Source organism: Cucurbita maxima, unplaced genomic scaffold, assembly GCF_002738345.1.
Source record: "Cucurbita maxima cultivar Rimu unplaced genomic scaffold, Cmax_1.0 Cma_Scf00023, whole genome shotgun sequence".
In the NCBI taxonomy this organism is placed as follows: Eukaryota; Viridiplantae; Streptophyta; class Magnoliopsida; order Cucurbitales; family Cucurbitaceae; genus Cucurbita; species Cucurbita maxima.
In genome coordinates, this window is record NW_019272039.1 from 3216930 (window position 1) to 3239371 (window position 22442).

General features: G+C 37.1%; 5 protein-coding genes across 11 annotated transcripts; 4 read left to right on the top strand and 1 right to left on the bottom strand.

Annotated features, from left to right (window-relative positions):
* Positions 1-64: 64 nt before the first annotated feature.
* LOC111497153 (cyclin-H1-1) lies at positions 65-6970 on the bottom strand. 5 transcript variants are annotated; one of them, XM_023147833.1, is made up of 16 exons: positions 6620-6970; positions 6407-6526; positions 5893-5943; positions 5585-5663; positions 5357-5475; positions 5145-5218; positions 4747-4867; positions 4557-4625; positions 4342-4383; positions 3012-3080; positions 2528-2586; positions 1847-1931; positions 1577-1665; positions 1345-1458; positions 782-838; positions 65-367 (listed from the first exon to the last, which is right to left on the bottom strand). In XM_023147833.1, exons 2-14 carry the CDS (start codon positions 6464-6466, stop codon positions 1377-1379), a joined length of 999 nt encoding a protein of 332 aa, XP_023003601.1. In that variant the 5' UTR covers positions 6467-6526; positions 6620-6970; the 3' UTR covers positions 65-367; positions 782-838; positions 1345-1376. The 5 variants fall into 5 exon arrangements, with proteins under 5 accessions (XP_023003601.1, XP_023003600.1, XP_023003598.1 ...); XM_023147832.1 differs by having other exon boundaries at positions 106-367; positions 1375-1458; positions 6407-6506; XM_023147830.1 differs by having other exon boundaries at positions 106-367; positions 1375-1458.
* Positions 6971-7809: 839 nt separating this feature from the next.
* LOC111497020 lies at positions 7810-11660 on the top strand. The gene has a single exon (XM_023147629.1). The coding sequence runs from the start codon at positions 8500-8502 to the stop codon at positions 11260-11262; it is 2763 nt and encodes a 920-aa protein (XP_023003397.1). The 5' UTR covers positions 7810-8499; the 3' UTR covers positions 11263-11660.
* Positions 11661-13069: 1409 nt separating this feature from the next.
* LOC111496775 (B3 domain-containing transcription factor VRN1-like) lies at positions 13070-14985 on the top strand. 3 transcript variants are annotated; one of them, XM_023147288.1, is made up of 5 exons: positions 13070-13342; positions 13406-13817; positions 13889-14055; positions 14144-14473; positions 14572-14985. In XM_023147288.1, exons 1-5 carry the CDS (start codon positions 13277-13279, stop codon positions 14830-14832), a joined length of 1236 nt encoding a protein of 411 aa, XP_023003056.1. In that variant the 5' UTR covers positions 13070-13276; the 3' UTR covers positions 14833-14985. The 3 variants fall into 3 exon arrangements, with proteins under 3 accessions (XP_023003056.1, XP_023003057.1, XP_023003055.1); XM_023147289.1 differs by having other exon boundaries at positions 13928-14055; XM_023147287.1 differs by having other exon boundaries at positions 13071-13342; positions 13886-14055.
* Positions 13922-22338, top strand: LOC111496777 (putative B3 domain-containing protein At5g66980). The gene is made up of 4 exons (XM_023147291.1): positions 13922-13936; positions 19408-19722; positions 21338-21853; positions 21958-22338. The coding sequence occupies exons 2-4, from the start codon at positions 19621-19623 to the stop codon at positions 22231-22233; spliced, it is 894 nt and encodes a 297-aa protein (XP_023003059.1). The 5' UTR covers positions 13922-13936; positions 19408-19620; the 3' UTR covers positions 22234-22338.
* Positions 15287-18252, top strand: LOC111496776 (putative B3 domain-containing protein At5g66980). The gene is made up of 5 exons (XM_023147290.1): positions 15287-15409; positions 15486-15588; positions 16328-16739; positions 17141-17271; positions 17865-18252. Exons 1-5 carry the CDS (start codon positions 15381-15383, stop codon positions 18129-18131), a joined length of 942 nt encoding a protein of 313 aa, XP_023003058.1. The 5' UTR covers positions 15287-15380; the 3' UTR covers positions 18132-18252.
* Positions 22339-22442: the final 104 nt, after the last annotated feature.

Here is a 22442-nt window from a genome sequence, read left to right on the forward strand (position 1 = left end):
TGGAACCAAAAGGAGAATTAGAATTAGGAAGATGGGACTTCCTCCCGCATTCCGAAGGAAAAGATGTATGAAAAAGCTCTTCATTTGAGAGAACAAAATGAGAAATAAAATCCAAGACAGAGAATAAGTCTAAAATTCAAAATTTTGTCGTAATGTTATCATTACACGGCAGAAATTACTTGGTTACTGACCAGAAATATCGCTGACTGAAGAAAAGAATAAAATCAGAGAATGAGTACCAAAGAGGGGGCAAATTTTCTCAGTGCTTGATATGATGTTTTCCTTTTCCATATTTTCATATTGAACGCCGCTTAAGGATATCGGTTTCATGCAGAAAACCCACTAACCAACGCGAAGGTTGAGTTGCCTGTATGAAAGAAAATATTGTCAGCAGAAGCATGGGTGGCTAAGAGTACCACCAAGAAGCCTACAATGTTCTTCACTTTACACGCAGGATCTAAACTTAATTTGTGAACACTCTGGGGCAAAGAAAACAAAGTAATGTGCCATGCTCATTTCTATATTTCTAAAACAGTTTTCACATTATTTCGATTCCAGAGGAAAGGTGTGTTTAATTGCTTTTTTTAAATTCATACATCCCTAAAATTTATGTAGATATGAACAGGGAATTTCCTTTGACCACAGGAAAATACTACAACAGCACATCTACTCTTTCAAAATCTCTTTTTTTTTTTTTTTTTTTTTTTTTTTTTTTTTTTTTTTTTTTTTTTTTTNGGGGGGGGGGGGGGGGGGGGGGGGGTGTAGGGATTTAAAAACTAACCTTCTTCCAATTGCCTAGCTCTCCTTTTTCGTCAGTCCCCTGTTGAGATTTGCGTACCTAAAAAAAAGAGTCAAACGTAAATCACTTCAAGATCTAGGCTTCTTTCATTGTTCTTTTGGGAGGGAGTAATTTAGAGTTTGGGTGGGAGAGGTGAAATAATTTAAGGAGGCTGTACAATGTGTGATTTTATACTGGATGTAGGAGAGAAACTAAAAATAATGATTTCGTAAACATTCAATCCATCTAGAGGGTGGTAGCCGCGTTGATAATTTTCCGCGAAAGGGAAGTATAAGAGAAACATGAATGGTTTCTTGATATTTGATCAAAGGTGGTTTGTTTTTTTATAAATAATTTCAATGACGAAGACGTCTTGAAAAGAGATATATTGGTAGTAACAACAGTTACTCATTTAGAATAATATGCCACAATAATTTATAAATGTTTCGCTGCCACTATCCTTTTTCATTCGCGTGGTTATTGACTGTATTTTTCTATTTCTTCTTAAAGACTAAAAAAACAACTGACAAACAAAGTACCAGGATGGAATAATTGTATCAGCCTACCAAAATATAGCTGGTGGAAAACAGACATACAGCTAAGTGTGCGAAGGCATATTCTGCATTTCATTCGAACTCTTCTTTGATTTGTGCTTTGATTTCTTCTCCCTTTTTTTACTCCTGCCAAGTTTTGATGCAACTTGTAATTAGCAGCTGGGAAACAAGATAAGAGGGGGTACTAAACTAAGCAAGAGGTAGACTAATTCTATTCAAGATATCACAAGTTTGTATAAAATACTCGTCATTGGAGCCCAGTCCCCAGCAAGATTTTAATTTTCTGTTGATGTGCTTTAAGTCCTTTTCTGAAGGGAATGCATATTTATTAATCTGTAAAAAAAGTACAACACAGTAGCGCATTAGAAATGTAGCCTACAACCACAAGTTCGTAGGAGATACTGATACAAAATTTCCGAAAGAGGGAATAAGCTAAATTTACTCTCCTCCTACTACAACAGTATACGTTTTAGACTACTGATTCAATCAGTTGGAGAAAAAGACAAGTTCATACCCATGAGTCAATTGAATTAAAACGCTCATAGAGCTCAGAAATTATATGTGCAGAATTTTGGCGAGAGAGAATACTATCCAGGTACCTACACATGAACTGAGAAGAATAAGTGAACCATTGCACGTAAGGGATGGAAACAACAGAATGTTGCCAATTAAAGATGGAAAGATATATTAGTTTTTCTTTTATTAAACATAATCAGCTTTCAACATATGAAAGCATAAAATAAAGATCATAGTTTCACTTCCATACAAAAAGACAAGCCCAAAAGAAGAGCCAAACTTATAAAAGGGTTCAATTGTTAAATATTAGCAGACGTCAATGGATGATTACAAATAATCCATAAATCCATCATTTCTCAAGTTTTTAAAATAAATAAACAAGCTTTCATTAAAATAAATGAAAGGGCATTAGAAGGCCAAAATAGACTACCTAACCAATACAAGAACTTCAACAGAATTAGAATCTCCAATGAAATTCCTAAAAGCATGCATGCCATGCAATTAGAAGTCCACTATCGTAATTTTTTATGAGAGGGAAATTTTAAATAATTCAATGAGATAAGTAGTATCTTTTCACCTTTCAAAGCCAATAAATCAATGAACTTCATTTGATCTGCGCAATGCAGCCAATGCTAACTAAAAATAACAAAACAAATCTAGATAAGCAGTGACTTCTCACCTTTCAAAGTCAATAACTCCATGAACTTCATTTGATCTGCGCAATGCAGCCAATGCTAACTGCATGTGATCAATAAGATTGAAACAGATAGAACGTAACAAAGTTATCAAATTATGAAATCTAATTACTGAATAGGAACTTAAGAGGAATACAACCTATAACAAAATTCTACCTCCCTGAAAGACAATGTTAATATAGGCTGCCGCCCACCCCCCCNCCCCCCCCCCCCCCCCCCCCCCCCCCAATCCACCCACTACACACACACAGCAGCCTTCCACCCTCCACTTTCCTAATGTATGCATAACCCAGAATTCCACCCTCCACTTTCCACTGAAGAATTATTAGCCAAGGGTAAACGCAAAAGTTTAAGCTCAATCCTGAAATAAATTCAATTATTGCACCAGGATACTTGAAGATCAACGTAGAAAGTTTCAAGTCCTAAAGTAGTAAGTTCCTTACAGGAAGTATAATAGAAAATAAGCACCTGCCCAGGGGGGAAGAGAAGTGGGGCATCTGTTAACATAATTTTATCAACCTCTAACGATGCTGCTTCCTGCAGAATTCACAGGAAAAATCAACACAGAATTAAAATTTTTAAATAAAGAGCAAAATTTAATGAAAATTACAATTAGACAATTCTGTTGAAAGTACATGATGCAAGTAATAAAAAAATATCAAATAAAGCTTAAAAGGAAGAAACAGGAGAAAAACATGGACTTTTCCTCAACTTAACAGCGATAAAAGTATGTCAACCAGGGCAAACATAGGTCAACTAGTTAACAAGGCATAATAAACTCTACAAAAGGCTAGACATTAGAATTTCTACCCCAACCCTTGTTCGAACTAAAAAAAAACTATGTTATGAGAACATAAGAGTGCAACTTTCACATTTTTTTTTATAAGAAACTGAACTTCTATCGACAGAAAAATGAAAGAATACAAGAGCATCCAAAAAACCAAGCCCACAAAGAGAATCAACTAGAGCTTCAATCAAGTAAAATAAGACCAAGCAGATAATTATAAAGGAGTAACGTAGAACCTAGTGGTGGATCAAACCTCACTACGAACTCTCTCGGCCTCTTTATAGACTATTGTTTTTTTCACCCCCCAAACCCCATAAAACCATACAGATCTCCACCTGCCACAAAAACTTTCCCTTCTAACGAAAAAGGGGATGGAAAATGAACTCCTCGATAAAAAATTGTGGCCTATAAAAGAGGGTAGATCTATCAAAATATTTTAATGTTTTCACTCAAAAAACACTTCTCATCTCTCTATTTACTTCCTACACCTGCCTCTGACAATCCTAAAGAATACCGGCATACCTTACAACAATTGAAGTTGAAAAGGTTTAAGGTTATTTTTAAGAACATAGAAAAATTACTCACGCTGGGTGCTGTTTTAGGGGCTCGACTCCTAGCTGCCCCTTGTTTTAATTGTCTGGTCAATGCATTTTGTCAACACATGCAAAGATTTCTTTGATCACATTGACCAATTGACATAAGGTTCAGAAGAAAGCACCAAAAAATTTGACCAACACTAAAATTAGCATCAAATAGACAAGAGATGATCTGTGTCTCCATGGAAGGAAATTTCACAAATTTAAAATCAGTATATTGCTAAACAGATTTACCACAATAACTAGAAGAGCAGACATACTCATACTACAGTATATTGCTAAACAGATTGACCACAAAAACTATAAGGGCGGACATACTCATACTACAGTACATGGCTAAACAGAATGACCACAAAAACTTGAAGAGGGATATACTCATACTACAGTATATCAACTACATTGAATAAGCAATTACCTTCAGCATTTGAAGCCTTTCAGCATTCTCATGGAAGACTTCCTGAAAACATGCACCATTTATCACCAAGTGAAACAACAATGAAAGACAGAAAATTTGAACCAACGTTATAAGAAGGTAAAGAATGCCCTAGAAAAAATAGATGTATTTTGTTTCAGCATTGCTTAGAAAATCCACATAATAATAATAATATCAATAAATAAGACCATACTTACCTCCATATCATGTACATAGCCTTCAACTGATCGGTAAGGTGCATAAACAATAAGATCAAATTCCAGACTCTAGAAAACAGAAAAAGAAATAAGAGAAGAGAAAATATATATAAATGGTGGGGAGAATAGAGGGGGAAAACAAAGTAATGAAGTGAGCAAGATAAGAACAAGTTCTGAGACACATCCATGCCTGATAAACTATCATCTCATAATTGAGAATAATTTGATGATCCTGTGAAATCCCCTTGCCAAGCTCCTCAGCTGAGACATGATTTTCTTCTATCTTACAAGCTGCATAAATGCAAGTCAACCTGGGCAGGAGAAGGTTAGCTACATCCCGAAAGTACGCTACAGTTTGTATGATGATAATAAGTGGCAATGAGAGAGAAACAATTTGCAGAAGCAACACTTCCTAAGACGAAGTGTTTACAAATGGACATCCAACATCCAATCAATTTTTCTAGCGCTAAGCATTTTAATTACATTCATACCTCTAAATGATTTTTTGCAAAGTCAAATAGCAAGTTGTAACACATTAAATAAGGGAAACTTCAAACGCATAGAGCACATGTGCATCTAAACTCTTACATTACATTTTTGGGATTATGTTGCATCACAGACCATTGTAAGTAGAATCTCTTAAAATATATAAGAGCCGTTGCCTGCAAAGAGTAAACAAAACTAAGGAAAAACATAAAAGTGGGATTTATATAAACAAAAATTTCAATATTTGAAATATATTAGACTTTTTATGTGAAAAGAAAAATGGATCATTCAATCGGCTTATCTTATTTGAATACCTGGATTTTATGAGGAAAATGAAAATTGTTGCATACTTCTTGAAGTTTGTTCTCGTAAAATACTCGCATAAATTGCTCTTCTTCAATACTCAAAGGTTTGGGGCGGGAATGTTTGTCAGCTGACATTAAAATAAACTATCATACCAAGAGTTGGTAATTATACATTAAGATTTAATGCTAGAGTTTTAGTTTTAAGCTCCTGCAAAAGGGCAGCAGAAGAGTAGTTACCATTTTCTTTTGAATTTATCAGAGGGTCTGGATAGGACAATGATCCGTCAGCATCTACCACCATCAGTGTTGCTCCAAACTAGACCAAGAGGATAGTTAGCTGGCAGAGATAGTAATATTAAAACTCATAAAAGCAGACGCCAAATTCTTTAGTTGGGGGCAAACACATGAAGTGAAGAAGGGAATTGCCGTCAGCAATTTGGAGTTTTGGGAAGAAATGAAGCATGAGAAAACTGCTCTTTCAAATAAAAATAAAAATTAGTACAGTAGACAAAACTGATTGAAGTGTCATCTCATTCTATTCATACCTTCTCCAGAGCTTCGATGGCTCTCTGGTTAGCAGCTTTGTACCTGCCAACCTGTACAACATATGAATCGTGTTCATACTTTAGATACACAATTGACTCTTCTTCAAGTCCTAAATACAAGTGAAACCCCTCAAAAGCCAACAATCGTCTATCAAATTTATGAATGAAGTTCACTCGAAAGTTGTCATAGAACAAATAACCAAAAACTAATGCGTCCAACTAAAGCAATTGATAATATGATTATACACTTCGCACAAGTGCCGTAGAAGTAAGAAACTTCAGTTCCTTCATAAAACAATCTAAAGAAACGGAATATCCTCAAATGAGATTACATATCGTGGAAATTGAAAGGGCGCAAATGAGATAAAGGACTACCAGCCTAATTGTAAATAAATATCTCAAAGACTTGATTCTAAGATTACTCGAAGTTCTTTTGATCAGAACCCAGCAAGAATAAGTACTAGTAACTATCTTTTCCCAAACCGCCAGTGGGGAAAAAGGAAAGGAAAAGTACCAGCTCGTGAGGATTCAAGATCCATTTGGCTCGTTGAGTCGAGGTCTGGAAATCGGCCATGGCTACTCAGAAACTTCAGTATCTCCACCAGGAAGTTATGCTACCAAGTCACAGCAGCCTCTATACAGATTCAATGTCTAGAGAAAGTAAAGAAAGGGCTGGAATCTTCTATTTCAAGTAGCGTCAAACGGAAATTAGAAGTATGAACCTTACCTGTGATGAGTGAAGGGCTCCGGGAGAAACGAAAGATGCAAGCTTTTGTTCTGCGAACAATGGCGCGCGTTGATTCAGCGGGGATACCCAATTTGCTTTCGTACAAGTGCCGCCAATTATAAAAGGCCAAGGTTGGTTAAATTACACATTTTAGTCTAATAGGTTTTTGCTTTCGTGCGGCTGCAACAGAAAAGGGGCGGTGTGCCGGTGCCGTTCAGCGGAGAAGAAACAGAAATAAATAGTAGGGCTACGCCGATGGAAGCGTGCCGGCGGGTGACTGCAGCGGAGAGAGCGTGCCGGCACGGGTTCTATTATAGCTAGAGATGTTGTACGGAGGAACGATAGGGGGAAAACGGGCCGTGGTGATGCTATAAAAAATAAAATAAAATAAAATAAAATAAAATAAAAAATAAAAAAAGTTTATGGGAAACAAAATGAATAATTATTTATAAACTTAAATTACAATAGTTTTTCATATTTATTAAATAAACATTTGAATTCGTAATTATATTCCAAAAAAAACAAAAAGTAATTTTAAAAGCATGTGTAAAGTATTATCATAAATCACAAAAATATAAATAACATTTTATTTTCCTAAATAAGCATTAAATTAAATTGTGTATATAGCTTCTTTTAATTAAAATATATTTTCAAAAGAGAAAGAAATTTCCACGGAGAAACAAATTTGTTTAAAAAAATGGGAAGAATTCCAAGTTCAAAAAGCTCATGAAAACCAGTTAAAGCTCCTATGTATATGTATGGTTTGAAAGTAGTGAACCTGAAAAGTAAATATGTGATAATTTTTAAATCGAGTTTGAAAAATAATTCAAATCTCATAATCATGAAATATAACATTAAAGTTGAATATGATAACTAATTGAAGTCTAATCATATGATTAAGCAATAAACGGAAATGGGAATCTTCCCTTCCACTAAGAAAAAGAAATTTTAAAAAGCTGGAAGCAAAGGAAGATGGGAATATTAAAAAAAAAATGGAAGAAGTTAAAATGGAGATTTGTTGGGAAGAAGATGTTGGACTTGGGAAACAGCCTAAAAAAGTTGACTTTTTGGATTTGGGTTAGTGAAAGGGCCTTTCAGAGGCAGATTGAAGAATATCGAGTTGGAAGATTATAAATAAATATATTTTATAATATCATCAAACCCCTTTTGTTTATCAAAGTCAAAATTGTCCTTTCTTACTGTTTGCTAAGAGAGAGGTAGCGTAGAAGATTTAAGAATCAGGTCAGACAGAGAGCAGTTGTCTTCATTTCGCTTCTTTTGCTCTGATGGGAGAGTATTTCTTGCCAAGAATCGCTCGTATTTTTCTGGTTCAATCTGCTACTGAAATCGAAGATTGACCCAAGAACTATTGCTGGTTATTTGGTGTTTTCTTGTGAATTTCTGTTCTGATTACCGGTGATATTTCGTCTGTGAAATGCCTTTTTTGTGTATAAATTAAAGGATCTGGATTCTGGGTTTTTAGGTTTTGACCCTTTTCGAATGTTTCTGTGCGGGACTCGCCTCGGTATTTCTGGTCTTTGTCTTGACTTTTATGTAGAGAATAGAATGTCAATTAGCAGTTCATTTTCTGACATTCGATGAACTATTTGTGTCCGATGGCTTATTTGAATTCGTAAGAGCTGGGGTTTTGAATTTCTAATCGAATTGTCCTGTAAGGTATTTTTGAAATGGGGTTTCTCTGATCTGTTTCAAGATCCTTTCTGATTGCCTTTTGGGGGTCTAGGGTTCGAAGCTGAACGATTCTTTTCCCAAATCTTTTTAAGTTTGATGGGCTAGACCCCCACCCCCCATTGCTGTTATTTCTGATCCAAGATTTTGATTCTTAATCTCTCTGGGTTTCCTTTTGAAAACCAGCTTAAATGCATCTTTCACCATGGAAAATTCTGTCACATTGCGCTGCTGCTCTATTAATGGACAAGAAGAGCCGAAGAAGAGATGGGTCTGCCACTGGACATGAGTCCAAGAAAAACTTATCAATTCTTCGAAAACTGCAAGAGGACAAGCTTAGGGAAGCTCTTGAAGAAGCATCTGAAAATGGGTCTCTCTTCAAATCGCAAGATGTTGACGAATCCGACTCAATCGGCGACCAGGACGGCGGCGGCGGCGGCTTGGGCAAGTCCCGTTCGCTCGCCAGACTCCACGCACAGCGAGAATTTCTACGCGCCACTGCACTCGCCGCCGAGCGCACTTTCGAGTCTGAAGACGACATTCCTGACCTCCATGAATCTTTCTCCAAGTTCCTTATGATGTATCCGAATTTCCAGTCCTCGGAGAAGATTGATCAGCTGAGGTACAACGAGTACTCGCATCTTTCTTCAAAGGTATGCCTCGATTACTGTGGCTTCGGACTTTTTTCTTATGTTCAAACACTGCACTATTGGGAGTCCTCCACATTTAGCTTGTCTGAGATTACAGCAAATTTGAGTAACCATGCTCTTTACGGATGTGCTGAAAAAGGGACGGTTGAACATGATATTAAGGTCAAGATCATGGACTATTTGAACATTCCTGAGCATGAATATGGGCTTGTGTTTACTGTGAGTAGAGGGTCAGCTTTTAAATTGCTTGCTGATTCATATCCTTTTCATACGAACAAGAAATTGTTGACCATGTTTGATTATGAGAGCGAATCTGTGAATTGGATGGCTCAGTGTGCTAGAGAGAAAGGTGCAAAAGTTTATAGCGCCTGGTTCAAATGGCCATCCCTGAAACTCTGCTCCACTGATTTGAGAAAACAAATTTCAAATAAGAGGAGTAAGAAGGACTCTGCTACTGGTCTTTTCGTGTTTCCGGTTCAATCTAGAGTGACGGGGGCGAAGTACTCGTATCAATGGATGGCTCTAGCACAACAGAACAACTGGCATGTTCTGCTTGATGCTGGATCTTTGGGTCCGAAAGACATGGATTCGCTTGGACTGTCCCTTTTCCGGCCAGATTTTATTGTTACATCGTTCTACAGAGTTTTCGGGTTTGATCCTACTGGTTTCGGATGTCTACTAATCAAGAAATCCGTAATGGCAAGTTTACAGAATCGTTCTGGGAGTACAGGGTCAGGAATTGTGAAGATAACTCCTGAATATCCTATGTACCTGAGTGATTCAATTGATGGTATTGATGGATTTGCTGGGATTGAAGATGATGGAGTCTCTGAGAATGTCGATAAAGCCTCTGAATCACGGCAAAGATCTCAGTTGCCTGCTTTCTCGGGCGCATTTACATCTTCTCAGGTTAGAGATGTATTCGAAACTGAGATGGATCATGAAAGTTCTGAAAGAGATGGTACGAGCACTATATTTGAGGAAACAGAGAGTTTCTCTGTCGGAGAGGTGATGAAGAGCCCGATATTCAGTGAAGACGAGTCATCTGATAACTCGTTGTGGATAGATTTAGGTCACAGTCCACTTGGGTCTGATAATGCTGGCTTCAACAAACACGAAATCGCCTCCCCATTGCCCCCATATTGGTTTGCATATCGAAAGAATAGGAGACAATCACCCAAACCAACTTCAAAAATTTACAGCAGCCCGCTTTATAATGACAAAGAAGTAAATTCAAGGCCAGCTGATGAAATAAATATTCTGTCATTTGATGCTGCTGTCATGTCAGTTTCTCAAGAGCTCGATTCAGTAACGAGCCCTGCCTCACAGAGCGGTAAAAAGAGTTCAGAACGTACAGACGTGTTGGAGGTAGATGAAACTAGCAAATCACTTTCGAATGGTATGTCAAGTTGTGATGTCAGATCTCGTCTTGGCAATTCAAATTCTAGCTCACACCATCATAACCTAGAGAATGGTCTGACTTCTGAGATCTGCCCAGAGATTAAGGAGAGTGCGATAAGACGGGAAACCGAAGGTGAATTTAGGTTGTTGGGACGCCGAGGGGATAGATTATCTGAAGTGCAGAACAGGGGAAGAAGAGTCTCTTTTGGCATTGAAGAAAATGGTAAAGAGCACCAGAGCTGTAATATGGAGCCAGGTGAAACCTCTGTTACTAGCTTCGATGACGATGAAGGTACCAGTGATGGCGAATATGGCGATGGGCAAGAGTGGGCCAGGAGAGAACCCGAGATAGTATGCCGTCATATTGATCATATCGACTTGTTGGGTCTCAATAAGACCACTCTCAGACTAAGATTTCTGATCAATTGGCTTGTCACGTCGCTGCTACAACTTCGGCTACCTGATTCAGATGGAAGTAGCAGAGCAAATCTTGTTCAAATCTATGGTCCGAAAATAAAATACGAAAGGGGTGCTGCCGTGGCATTCAACGTGAGAGACAAAGTTAGGGGGCTAATCAACCCAGAAATTGTACAGAAGCTGGCTGAAAAAGAAGGTATATCTCTAGGAATCGGTTTCCTTAGTCACATACGCGTAGTCGACAATCCAAGGCACAAAAAAACCAGTTTGAACCTAGAAGATACTACCCTCTGCAGACCAATGGCAAATGGCAAGCTTGGTGAAAAGGGCGGGTTCGTGTGTGTCGAAGTCGTGACAGCTTCTCTGGGATTTTTGACCAATTTCGAAGATGTCTACAGATTATGGGCTTTTGTTGCTAAGTTTCTTAATCCAACCTTTATCAAAGAGGGTACTCTTCCAACTGTTCAAGAAGAATCAGAGGTATAATAACCAAAGAAGCAGAGCCATTGACGGCATAGGTACAGCTTCAAGATTATGTCATTTGGACAAGAAGGGAGAAATACACGAAAATGGAGGATGGTGCATTATCTTCCCACGCTTCTCTGATGCGTCGAATCGAACTTCACTTGCGGCTCTCAAGAACATGCTGATGAATTTGTTTATTCATACTTATTTTTAACTGGGTTTGTTCTGGTTTCGAGTTTATTGCAAGATTGGGCTCTGGAAAAAATAGTTTGCTCTCGAGCGAGCAGCCATGGCAGCTTGATCTTGCTGGTACATAGCTCCATAGAGGCTCAAATTCTTGATTCTGTGTAAAAGAAGTGTAGCTTAGAATTATGGCTGCTGTATTAAGCTTATTATTCTCAGCAACATTTCCCATTTTCTTTCTTCCAACTTGGCTCATATTTTTAGTCGTTAAACTCAACTTGAGAGTAATGTAAATACGTGTTTGAACTAACCCTCGAGTCGTTTTTCTATCTGTTCTATTTCTTTATGCTAGAACACTTAGAGGGATCAATATTCAAGGTGAAGATAATTGTGATCAAACTTCATAAATAAACAATTAAATTTAACTTTTTTAATATAAAGTTATTTTGGTTTTATCCTCTCAATAGAAAAACATGAATTTGGTAGTGTTAGTTGCGGTGGTTTAGTGTTATTTGACTTTGGGTATGATTTACTGATATGTCAATCTTAAGGTTTATTGACTTAATTTTGTTGGTTGGTTTATATGTATGTTAGAAGTATTAAGACGTTGACTTTGACCTAATATCTTCAATAAAATATTAAAATAGCTACTTGTATAAGTTGCACGCTTCTCACATTAATTCTTATTTTAATTTTATTTTGCAACCTAAAACAAAATATTAGGACAGGTTTTGGATAAGATAATGAGCATTAAACAATCTCATAAATATATATAAGATTTGAAGATCAAAATTGAGCTGGAGTCAATGCACCCAACATGTATAAATAACCAAAAAAAAAAAAAAAAATGTCTCCATTAAAAACAAATTTAATTCTCCATTTGCTGTAGGTTGTATGATTTTAAATAATAAATATGATAATGTTTAAAAGGAGGAAATGATTTATTAATGTGAATGAAAGTGAAAATGATTGACATAATTTTTTATATTCATGATAAAGGGCAATAATGAAGTTGACATGCAACTATATATGATTCCATCATCACACGCCAAATGAGCATTCATAAAGGCACACCAGATGTACCAAAGAGTGCCTACCATCATTATTGATTATCCTCGACTCTACCCTAGATTTTTAATCTTTGTAGAGGTTGTTAGATGAACCCACACGAATCTCTATAATGATATAATATTGTCAAGTAGTCTTCTTCATTTTCGACTGAGGAGGCTCTGACTCCTTTTTTTTTTGGAGTCATTTGTTTGACATTTGAGGATTTACCAATCTATTGTGGCACGACTAAGTTTAAGGCATGACTTTGATACCATGTTAGATGAACACGACTCTCCACAATGGTATGATATTGTCCACTTTGAGCATAAATGCTCGTGACTTTGCTTTGGGCTTCCCCAAAAGACCTCATATACATGAAGAGAGTATTATTTGATTATAAACCGATAATCATTTCATAAATTAGTTAGCGTCCCATCCAACACATATAATTAAAAACTCTCGTAAGTACTAAAACTCATTGATTACGTAACACTAAGATTTGGATGCGGAAAAAACACGATGGGCCTGAATTAGGTTGGACAAAAGTTGTAAGCGTTGATCCATCTCAGGGACTGAGGAGCTCTGGGCCCGATTCATTGCTTGGAAAATGGAAAATGGTGGCAGAAATGGGTGAACGAAAGGACGGTGAGGAAGAGGAAGAGGGAAGTCCAAAAGTCTCCATCAACCATAACCATAATATTCTTCGGAAATCGCAACTTCGATACGTATCTGAACTCCCACCGCCACTTTACACCATCATCGTCTTCCCCATTTTCACTCTCTGCACCACCTTCCTCCATCAATGGCGGCTTCCTCTCCTCAGTTCTTCAGAATCGTTTTACACAACAATCTCGAAGACCGAAAACTAGTAAAAAGAAACCCTTTTTTTGTTTTTTTTTTTTAATTTTTTTTCACCAATCTTGTTTTCCAGATGATTCCGAAGAAGTTCGTGAAAGATTATGGCGAACTTTTGTCCACTTCCGTACGTCTCAAGCTCCCGGACGGCATGGAATGGAAGGTCGGTTTGACGACGGCTCCCAACGGCGTTGTTTGGCTGCAAAATGGGTGGCACAAATTTGCAGAGCATTATAGCTTAGAGTTTGGTTCTTTATTGGTATTTAAATCAGATGGGTTTTCAACTTTTCAAACATCCATATTCGACCCAAGTGGAGTAGAAACAGAATATTGTTGCATTCTTCACGATTCTAGAGCAGAATTTACAATGGAAGATGAAGATTCTGATGAAAATACAGAGAGTTCCCCCCAGCGTTTAAGTAAGAGGAAGAACAATGCTTCAGTTCCATCTCCTCCTCAATCTCGTAAGAAAATGAAACCTGAAGAAGGTATGAACATTTTGAGTATATAGAGCTTACAGGTTCAAATAAGTGTTGTTAATGGCCAATCTATGCAGAAGGATGCCTAATCATGAAGAACATGCCAAAAACTGAAGCAGGGGTATCAAGTAGAAGGCAACAATTTGTGAACAAACCTGAAGCAGCTCAAAGATTAACCTCAAAATCAGACAAGCCTAGCTTTAAAATTGTCATGAAACAACCAAACGTACGAGGAAAATTTGCCATGGTAAGCACTTTCTTCTTCAAACCCACATAAAAAAACACCTCCTTTCTTCGATTCAGCTGAAAAGATTGAAGCTTTTTGGTTCTTGTAGATTATTCCCAAAGATTTTGCAGAGAAACACTTACCTGATGACTTCGGAATCATCAAACTCCGAACCCCAAACGGTAGAAAGTGGCCACTTTTGTACAAACGCAGACGAAATCAAGAGAACTTTGTGTACTTTTCAAGCGGGTGGAAGCGTTTTGTAGAGGAAAATGTGTTGAAAGAAGGGGATGTTGGGTTGTTTCAATTGATTAAGAAAGACATATTTTCATTCACCAAATTACAAGACACCCCCCCCTTTGCTTCCCCTCCAACAAAGACCAGAAACCCCTGTTTTAAGGCGAACATTCTGAACAGACGCCACAAGAAATTTGTTCTGGTAACTAACAAAAAAACAAAACCCCATGTTTTTATTTTCAGTTCAAAACATGTTGTTCATGGAAGGAGCTGAAACCATTTTATGTTGTTGATTGGCAGAACATTCCTATGGTATTTGCAAAGGCGCATTTTTCAACCGACATGCTCTCTGCAAAGCTTCAAGTTGGGAATAGACAATGGATTGTGGCATTGAGACAATATGGTAGCTCTGTCAGATTATCAGCTGGGTGGTGCTTATTTTATGGAGACAATGGCTTGGAAGATGGAGATTCATGCTTGTTTGAGATGGTGGACACAAAAAACTGTGTTTTTAAAGTCACCATTTTCAAGCATGTTTCCAGCTCTGCTTCAATGGACTAGATAGAATGTAATATCAATGGTTTGTATTTTTTGTTTAGGATTCTCTTAAAATGGTCTTAGAAATTTAGAAGGTAGGCTTTGAGTTGAACAAGATTCGAACTTTTTAGGTCTTATTCACGGACATCAACATCCAATACTTTATGAATATGACGACCTTTTGAAGATGTTGATTTTCTTTCGGACTAGACAAAAATTTCATAGTTCAAAGATTAAATTTGTATTTTTTTCTTTTACACAAGCTTAATCCAACTTTTAAAATTTTCTAACTCAAATTCAAAATAAATTCTCTATATAAAATAATTGTGACGGTTTTTTTTTTATTTTTTTATTTTTTATAACAATAGCGGGAAGATTTCATAATTCAAAAAGTATATATGTAATTTGAAAAAATATATAATATATATATAATTATATATATGTCCCGAAACCCTATAAAAATTCGCCACACCCACAGCAAGCCGGAACTTGCATGCATGTGGTGTCACGTATCCATCTAACGCTCGAAGTACCAAATTTATTTTACTCTTTATTCCGTTCTTCTTCATCTAATGATTTCAAGCTTTCTTTTGCAGATTCAGTGTCAAAATCGCTCCTCTATTCTTCGTTTTTTTTTTTTTGTCGGATTCGACATTGATTTCAAGCTTTCTTTGCAGGTTCGTTATTCTTTGCGCGAGAATAATGAACCCCAGCACCGAAACCGCTTATAGCCTTGAGTTCTTCAAGGTGTTTCTTCCCGATTCCGGCTCTCTGCACATGGTAATTCTTTCTCCTCTCTGTATTTCCTCTAGTTAATCATATGTATTGTGCCCTAACTTCAAAATTTCTGGGGCTCCAATTTTTCCCTCTTTATTTTCCTTCGTCCTGATGTTCTTACGATTTTGAGTTTGTATTTAGGGAACGCTGAGATTTCGAGCCAATTTGAGTTGTGTGGAACTTGAGTGCGAGAAATTTTCGGTGCCTTTTTTTTTCATTATTTGGTTGATTCATGGGATTTGGACAAATTACCCTGTTTCTTATTGTAAATTGGGGAAAAGAACACTTGGGATTGCTCTATTTTGAGTCGTTGACCTTTTTTGAATTCTGCATTGAACATGCATGCAATATAGTATGAAACTTTACTTATTATTTAATTCTTCTCTCTGTTCTTTATGCTTGAGTCAACCATTTAATTCTAGTCATACTGGGTCAACATGTCGATTTTTTTTTATTCCTAATCACATATTGAAATTGTAGAAAATTTTAGACATTACATAACTCATTGATTATATTTTTGTGGGAAGGGTTTTGATCTTTGTGGATCAGAAGAAGAAGAAAAAAAAAACTCATATGCTGATATAAATGTTTGATTATCCTAAAGTATAAAGGCGTTGATTAGTTTTAAAAACAAGCTAATATTAAATAAATAACATGAACGATATGTTGTGTGTGTGTGAAGTGATTTGTTTTGCTTTGTTTTGTCATCTGTTTGCACTCATTCCTCATCTCTTATATTCAGAGCATACCACCAGCTTTTCAGAAGCATTTACATGGAACCTTTCCAATAAAAGCTACCATCAGAGATCATACAGGAAAATCATGGTGCGTTACATTGGAAAAAGTGGATGAGCTTGTGTATTTCAAGAATGGCTGGCAGGCTTTTGTGGATTACCATTGTTTGAAGTATGGAGACTTTTTAGTATTTCGATATGATGGGGGTTTTACGTTTGATGTCAAAATATTTGGTAAAAATGGATGCAAGAAGGCAGTGGCTGCAGAAGCCGATAATTCTGTTCCAATTTTAGATTCAACGTTAGCAATAGCCGGTAAGTCTCTTCCAATTTTGAAGGTCAAAGTAGAGGCTGTGGATGAGAAAGAAGAGGTCAAGCCTTTAATTTCTGGCAAGAGGAAACGATTACAAGTTGGATCAGGTGAGTACTTCTCGGTTTGCCCCACTCAACTTAGAGCCTGGTTTGTAGTGTTTTGGTTTCTTCCTATTACATGTTTATATTTTTCTGTTTTGAGAAAACAAGTGCTTTTGGTCATGTCTTCTTTATCTAGTTTCTCATTTTTTGAAACACGTAACAAAGTTATATCCAAAATTTGAAAAACAAATAAAGTTTCTTTTGTTATGTTTCTCACTTTTCAAAACTTTAATGAAACTGTTATGCAATATGGTCGTGAGACAAGTTCTGTTCCTCTTACAAAAGTAAAAAATAAAACACATGAATCAAGATATGATGAGGTTTGGAGATGACATTTATTTTTTCAATCCCTTCTTTCATATATGACAACTTGGTCTGATTTAGAAACCTCTCAACTGTGCTTGTAGGGATAGTTCACAAACCAAGAAGGGTTCCAACTCGTGGGAGACCTGGTAATGCCCCGAACACTGTAGAGTATGTTGCCCCTAAAGGACCTTCCTTTGAGCGAACGATGAAACACTGGTCGCACAAGAAAGTTGTGAGTATTACTCTCCAAACTTCTTTTCTTGTCAAGGACTTTTGATTATAGTAATATTGTTACAGTAGAGAATCATGCTAAGTGAGAAGGAATTACCCAAGTGAAAGTAAGATTGCTTAAAATACATTAATGAAACATCATAAATCTAGTTTTCAATTATCTATCATAAATTTGTAATCATCTAAGAATATATGAAGCCCACTTGAAAAAGCTTAATTCTTCTTTATGTATCATTATTTAGTAAGCAGATGCTAGTATCCCTGTCATAGGTGAAAATGGATTGGATGTTGCATTGAGTGTTGAGTTTCTCATACTTTGTTTTTAATGTGACCTTTGTATAACTTCCAACTTCAATTCTATCCACGAGGCCCAACATGTGCTATCCATATAGAAATAATGAGTAAATGACACTACAAGGATTTAACAAAGGTCTCCGATTTCAGACGAAAAATAACTACTAAACTTGAAAGTTAAAGCTGATAAGTTAGATTCTATTTTGAAAACATAGTCTACAAATGTGCTAGTATTGAGATTACAGGCAACGCAAGGCTTGTCTTGTCTGAAAGTTACAGTGGTTTTGAATTGAATTGCAGTATCTTTCTGGACGGGTGGTGAGGGACCAGAACATCAAGTTGAAGCCAAACACAGTTCTTAGAGATGAAGAGGGGAAGTTGTGGCCAGCAAAAGTGTGTTCCATCAGCCAGAACCGTCTTGTTGTTAATGCTGGGTGGTCTGCATTTTACAAGGGCAATGGGTTGAGAGTAAATGACAAATGTGAATTTGAGTTTGTTCTCGAAAAGGGTAACTTATGCAGACAATTGAATGTCAAAGTTACTCACCGCCGTCGTTCTCTTCGTTGAACAATGCATACAGCAGAACCATACTTTCATTGTACAAATCCTTCTCTCTTTTGTGACCGATCTAACCATTGTGAAATTTGATGGTGATTTAGTATACAACATGAGATCCCAAGTTTAAATCCTTGCCATCCTTGCAAATTGCAATGTCGTTTTTGTATTCATTTTGAGTTAATAATCGATGCGTTCTGCGCCTCATGAATTAAGTTATAGAATTACAAAATTGTTGGTCATTAGAAATAGCTACAACAATAGTCCAGGACATGATTTTGGAGTGACTATAGCACTCTTTGGTAGGTGACAAAATCTTGATTATTTAATGTTCATAATTTTATGTTAAACCATCAAAAGAAAGAGCAAGTCACCATTGGATGAAGAACAGAACAATAATGCTAGAACTTCTTCCAACAAGGATTACAATAATTGTGGATGTTCACAGTATATTTCAAATGATGGGTTCCAGAATATTTTGCTGACTAAGATGGTAAGAGCCAAGTCGTTTGTTAGTATATATTGTCTGGTTTGGTCCGTTACGTTTCGCTGTTATTCTCACGGTTTTAAAATGTGTCGCTAGGTAGAGGTTTCCACACCTTTATAAAAAATGGTTTGTTTCTCCCCAATCGATATGAGATCTCACGAGGGGGATCAGCGTTCTCGTTGTCACATCGTCTGGTGTCTGATCCTGATACCATTTGTAACAGTCAAGCCCACTGCTAGTAAATATTTGTCTATTTTAACTCGTTACATGTTATTGTCAGCCTCACAGTTTTACAACGCGTCTGCTGAAGAGACTCGTTACATGTTATTGTCAGCCTCACAGTTTTACAACGCGTCTGCTGAAGAGAGGTTTTCACATCTTTATAAGGAATGTTTTGTTCTTCTCTTCAACCAACGTAGAATTTCACGTAAGAAAACAGATAAAGTAAATCATTATGAAAGTGGAAAACAAAATAAAAATGATGAAAGGTAACAAAGTGGAAAACAAAATAAAAATTATGAAAGGTAACGTAAATTTTCCTTTTTCTCTCTAATTTAACCGATTAAATAATAACAAACTTTTTAAAAAAATATAAAAACGTTACAAAATGACAGGATCAGGTTTATGTAATATATATCTCTTGGATACGCAGTCTTAAAGAATCTTTGTTAGGTGGGTAAGTGAATAAAGCATATCATCAAACCAAGCTTAAAGATTGTTTCCAAATTTCTTGTTTTAATACCCTTTTCATTTCTTGTTTGAGTTTCCATAGAGTTTCCTTTAAAGGGTCTGTTTACGAAGCTCACTTTAAGTTGTCTAACAAAACAGAGGAATACTTAAGTAACCCTTCTGGGAATGTGGGCGGGAGTGAAACAGTCAATTGCCTTCTATTCACAAAATCAAAATGGCCCACTGACCAAAACTGCGCTGTTCTTGCAACTTCATATCTGGGGTTCCGACAATCAAACCAAAACTCCTGTTTTTTGATTTGGGTTTAAGGGTTTTTCGTTGGGGATGGCCAAAAGTTTAGTGGAGCTGAGGGATCCAAGCAGCAGAATCCCTTCCAGCCTTGAGTTCTTCAAGGTTTTTCTTCCCAATTCCAGTTCTCTCCGTATGGTATACTCTCTACTCTCTCTTTACTTTTCAATTTCTGTGTTTTTTCTGTTTGTTCATAGAGATATTGAACAAGTGCTCTTCTGTTCTTGTGGAAAAGCTAATAGACAAGTGTAGAACAGGAAACCCTTTACCATTTTTGTGTAGATTTTAGCAGAAAACAACAGAATCTGATAATGTTGAAAGGTTTTGATGGTGTGAGTTTAAGATTTGAAGTTACTGAGAAAAGAGAGGATGATGCTAAAGGAGTAAGGGCCTCATCGATGGATTGCATGTTAAAATGGTCGTTGTTTGTGAAGAGGAAAGTTTGTAGCTTCTGTCAGTGTGGGCCATGGTTGAGTTCATTTTAGTTTTGTTTCTCTTATCAATGCTTCTCATTATCTTTCTCCTTTCTTATTCCCTTAAATGCTCAACTTTTCCTCTTGGTTTGTTGCAGTTGAGAGAATTAGCTTTAGGCTTTCTGAAATGTAATGATCCAACTTCTCAGAGTCGTATAAAAGGTCCCACGACTAGCAGATATTGTCCTCCTTGGACTTTACCTTCTGGGCTTTCCCTCAAGATTTTAAAACGCGTTTGCTAAGGAGAGGTTATTGTGAGACCCCACGTAGGTTGGAGAGGAAAACAAAACATTCCAGTCAGTAGAGCTGAGTCTCCCCCATGCAGATGCATGAGATCCCCTAACTGACTATCCAAATTACATAATAAATACATATGCACGACCATCACATTCATCACATAATCGAACATGAAATCACAGCAAACTATATGTGTCAAACCCAACTATCTGGTCATCCATTAGGTCGTTCGGAATGAAATTCCAACCATAAGATAAAATTTCTTTTTGGCCTACAGAACTTCGACCCAGCACTCAAGACAAGTTTAGTAGGTACTATCAATTTCTTTCACCTAAAGAATTCTTGACTCAAAGTTGTCTTTATGGTTTAATTTAACAACTCAATGCTACCGGTCCGACTTGACGATCAGTGGGAGGAATGACAATACGGAAAATCAGTGCACATAAGCGACACGAAGTTCTGTTATAGAGGGAAAAATCCGGGAGTGAAAGAGAGTGAAAAACCTGTGAGGAGTAAGAAAGAAAAATGTATGTCGAACTGGAAATAGTGTTTCCAGTGGGGGATTGAGAAACCTACTGGTGTGATGAACAATGTTGTGTGAAGCCACAATTGTCAACGAGGGTCGAGGATAACAGTTTTGAGTGAACGATTGCATGAAAGTTGAGGGAGATACAAAGAACACGATGATGGGGATGATCAAGAGGAAGGAAACCCGACAAGACCTACGAGGCAGTGACGTGATTTTGGCCTCTGCTCAGCCACAATGAGCAATGCAGCGTCGACCAACGATATCCTCATTGAAGAGGGAGAGAGATCACTGGAAAGAGGGCCATGGAGGTTTGGGTATATAGCTGAATTCCTGTTTTGGCGAGGGTATCTTTTCGCTATTTTCGATCCTATCGGATACTCTGTTCTTCTGTTTTTCGTAGTGAAAGTGCTCTAATAACATAATGGAAAAGTTTTGCATTACAGGTTATGTATGGATATATTCATCCTTAAAGTAACCAATTCGTCTACGTTTTGTTCATGATCTTGAATTGTAGAGTATACCACCTGCTTTTGTAAAGTATTTTAGAGGATCCATACCAAGTGAAGCTGTCCTCAAAGATCAAAGTGGACAATCATGGCATGTAACCTTGGAAGAACTGAAGAACAGTGTGTTTCTTAAGAACGGCTGGCAAGAATTTGTTGACAGCCACTGCTTAAAATATGGGGACTTTTTAGTTTTCCAATATGATGGGAATTCCACGTTTGATGTCAAGATATTTAGCAAAAATGGATGCAAGAAGGAGCTGATATCAGGAACCAGTAGTCTTATCCTGGAAGTGAAGGTCAAAGATGAGCCCCGATCTGAAGAAGAATACAGTACATCGTTAACTCGTTGCAAAAGGAATGATTCAGAAGTTAGATCCAGTGATTGTTCAGGCACTGCCCCTAAATCAAGGAAGATATCAACAACAAATCTTGAAGAACTTAGCCCTTCTAAGACTGCAAATCACGTTTCGATGGAACCGCCGACCTTCGAGCTTTTAGTTAAGCATTGGTCACATAATGCCATTGTAAGTTTATTGATCTGATAGGTTTATTGCAATTTTGTGTAGTATTTCTCTTCTTTGCAAGTTTCACAAATTTGGTGTTATTAATGAATGGATTATGATGGCAGCATATTCCTAAACGAGTGATGGTTGCACATAACATATTGCTGAAACCAGATGTGGTTATTGTAGACGAAAAGGGCAGGTCGTGGCTAGTCACAGCGAAACCAATTAGTCGTAGTCGGTTTGCCTTGACCACAGGATGGCCGATTTTCTTCAGGGCGCATAGTTTGAGAGTAGATGACATATGTACATTTGAGTTTGTTCTCGGTTCGGATAATATTTGTGGAGAATTGAACGTGAAAATCACCCGCAGTCGGGAAGGAATTCAACATGAAAAATAGGCAGAAATGGTGTAGGAGGGATGATGACTTGTATCTTGCATCTTGAATCTGAATCTCCCCCTTGGTTTCTTCATGTATAATTTGGCTGTAAAATGATTTTGGATCTATTTTGAACCAGTACTATTTATTTAGAACTAGCAGATATCAACTCTAAAATGGTTTAGCCTAAGCCCGTCATTAGCAGATATTGAAGTCCAAATCCACCGTTA

Excerpts from the sequence above, each read along its gene's own strand:
- LOC111497153 (XM_023147833.1), bottom strand. The coding sequence starts at position 6,466 with ATGGCCGATTTCCAGACCTCGACTCAACGAGCCAAATGGATCTTGAAT. Across the intron at positions 5,664-5,892 it reads CCATCGAAGCTCTGGAGAAG|TTTGGAGCAACACTGATGGT; the intron begins GTATGAATAGAA and ends CTCTTGGTCTAG. Across the intron at positions 4,384-4,556 it reads GCTATGTACATGATATGGAG|GAAGTCTTCCATGAGAATGC; the intron begins GTAAGTATGGTC and ends GCATGTTTTCAG.
- LOC111497020 (XM_023147629.1), top strand. The coding sequence starts at position 8,500 with ATGCATCTTTCACCATGGAAAATTCTGTCACATTGCGCTGCTGCTCTA.
- LOC111496775 (XM_023147287.1), top strand. The coding sequence starts at position 13,277 with ATGGCGGCTTCCTCTCCTCAGTTCTTCAGAATCGTTTTACACAACAAT. Across the intron at positions 13,818-13,885 it reads GAAAATGAAACCTGAAGAAG|AAGGATGCCTAATCATGAAG; the intron begins GTATGAACATTT and ends CAATCTATGCAG. Across the intron at positions 14,474-14,571 it reads GCCACAAGAAATTTGTTCTG|AACATTCCTATGGTATTTGC; the intron begins GTAACTAACAAA and ends GTTGATTGGCAG.
- LOC111496776 (XM_023147290.1), top strand. The coding sequence starts at position 15,381 with ATGATTTCAAGCTTTCTTTTGCAGATTCA. Across the intron at positions 15,410-15,485 it reads AGCTTTCTTTTGCAGATTCA|GTTCGTTATTCTTTGCGCGA; the intron begins GTGTCAAAATCG and ends CTTTCTTTGCAG. Across the intron at positions 17,272-17,864 it reads ACTGGTCGCACAAGAAAGTT|TATCTTTCTGGACGGGTGGT; the intron begins GTGAGTATTACT and ends ATTGAATTGCAG.
- LOC111496777 (XM_023147291.1), top strand. The coding sequence starts at position 19,621 with ATGGCCAAAAGTTTAGTGGAGCTGAGGGATCCAAGCAGCAGAATCCCT. Across the intron at positions 19,723-21,337 it reads ATTCCAGTTCTCTCCGTATG|AGTATACCACCTGCTTTTGT; the intron begins GTATACTCTCTA and ends CTTGAATTGTAG. Across the intron at positions 21,854-21,957 it reads ATTGGTCACATAATGCCATT|CATATTCCTAAACGAGTGAT; the intron begins GTAAGTTTATTG and ends TTATGATGGCAG.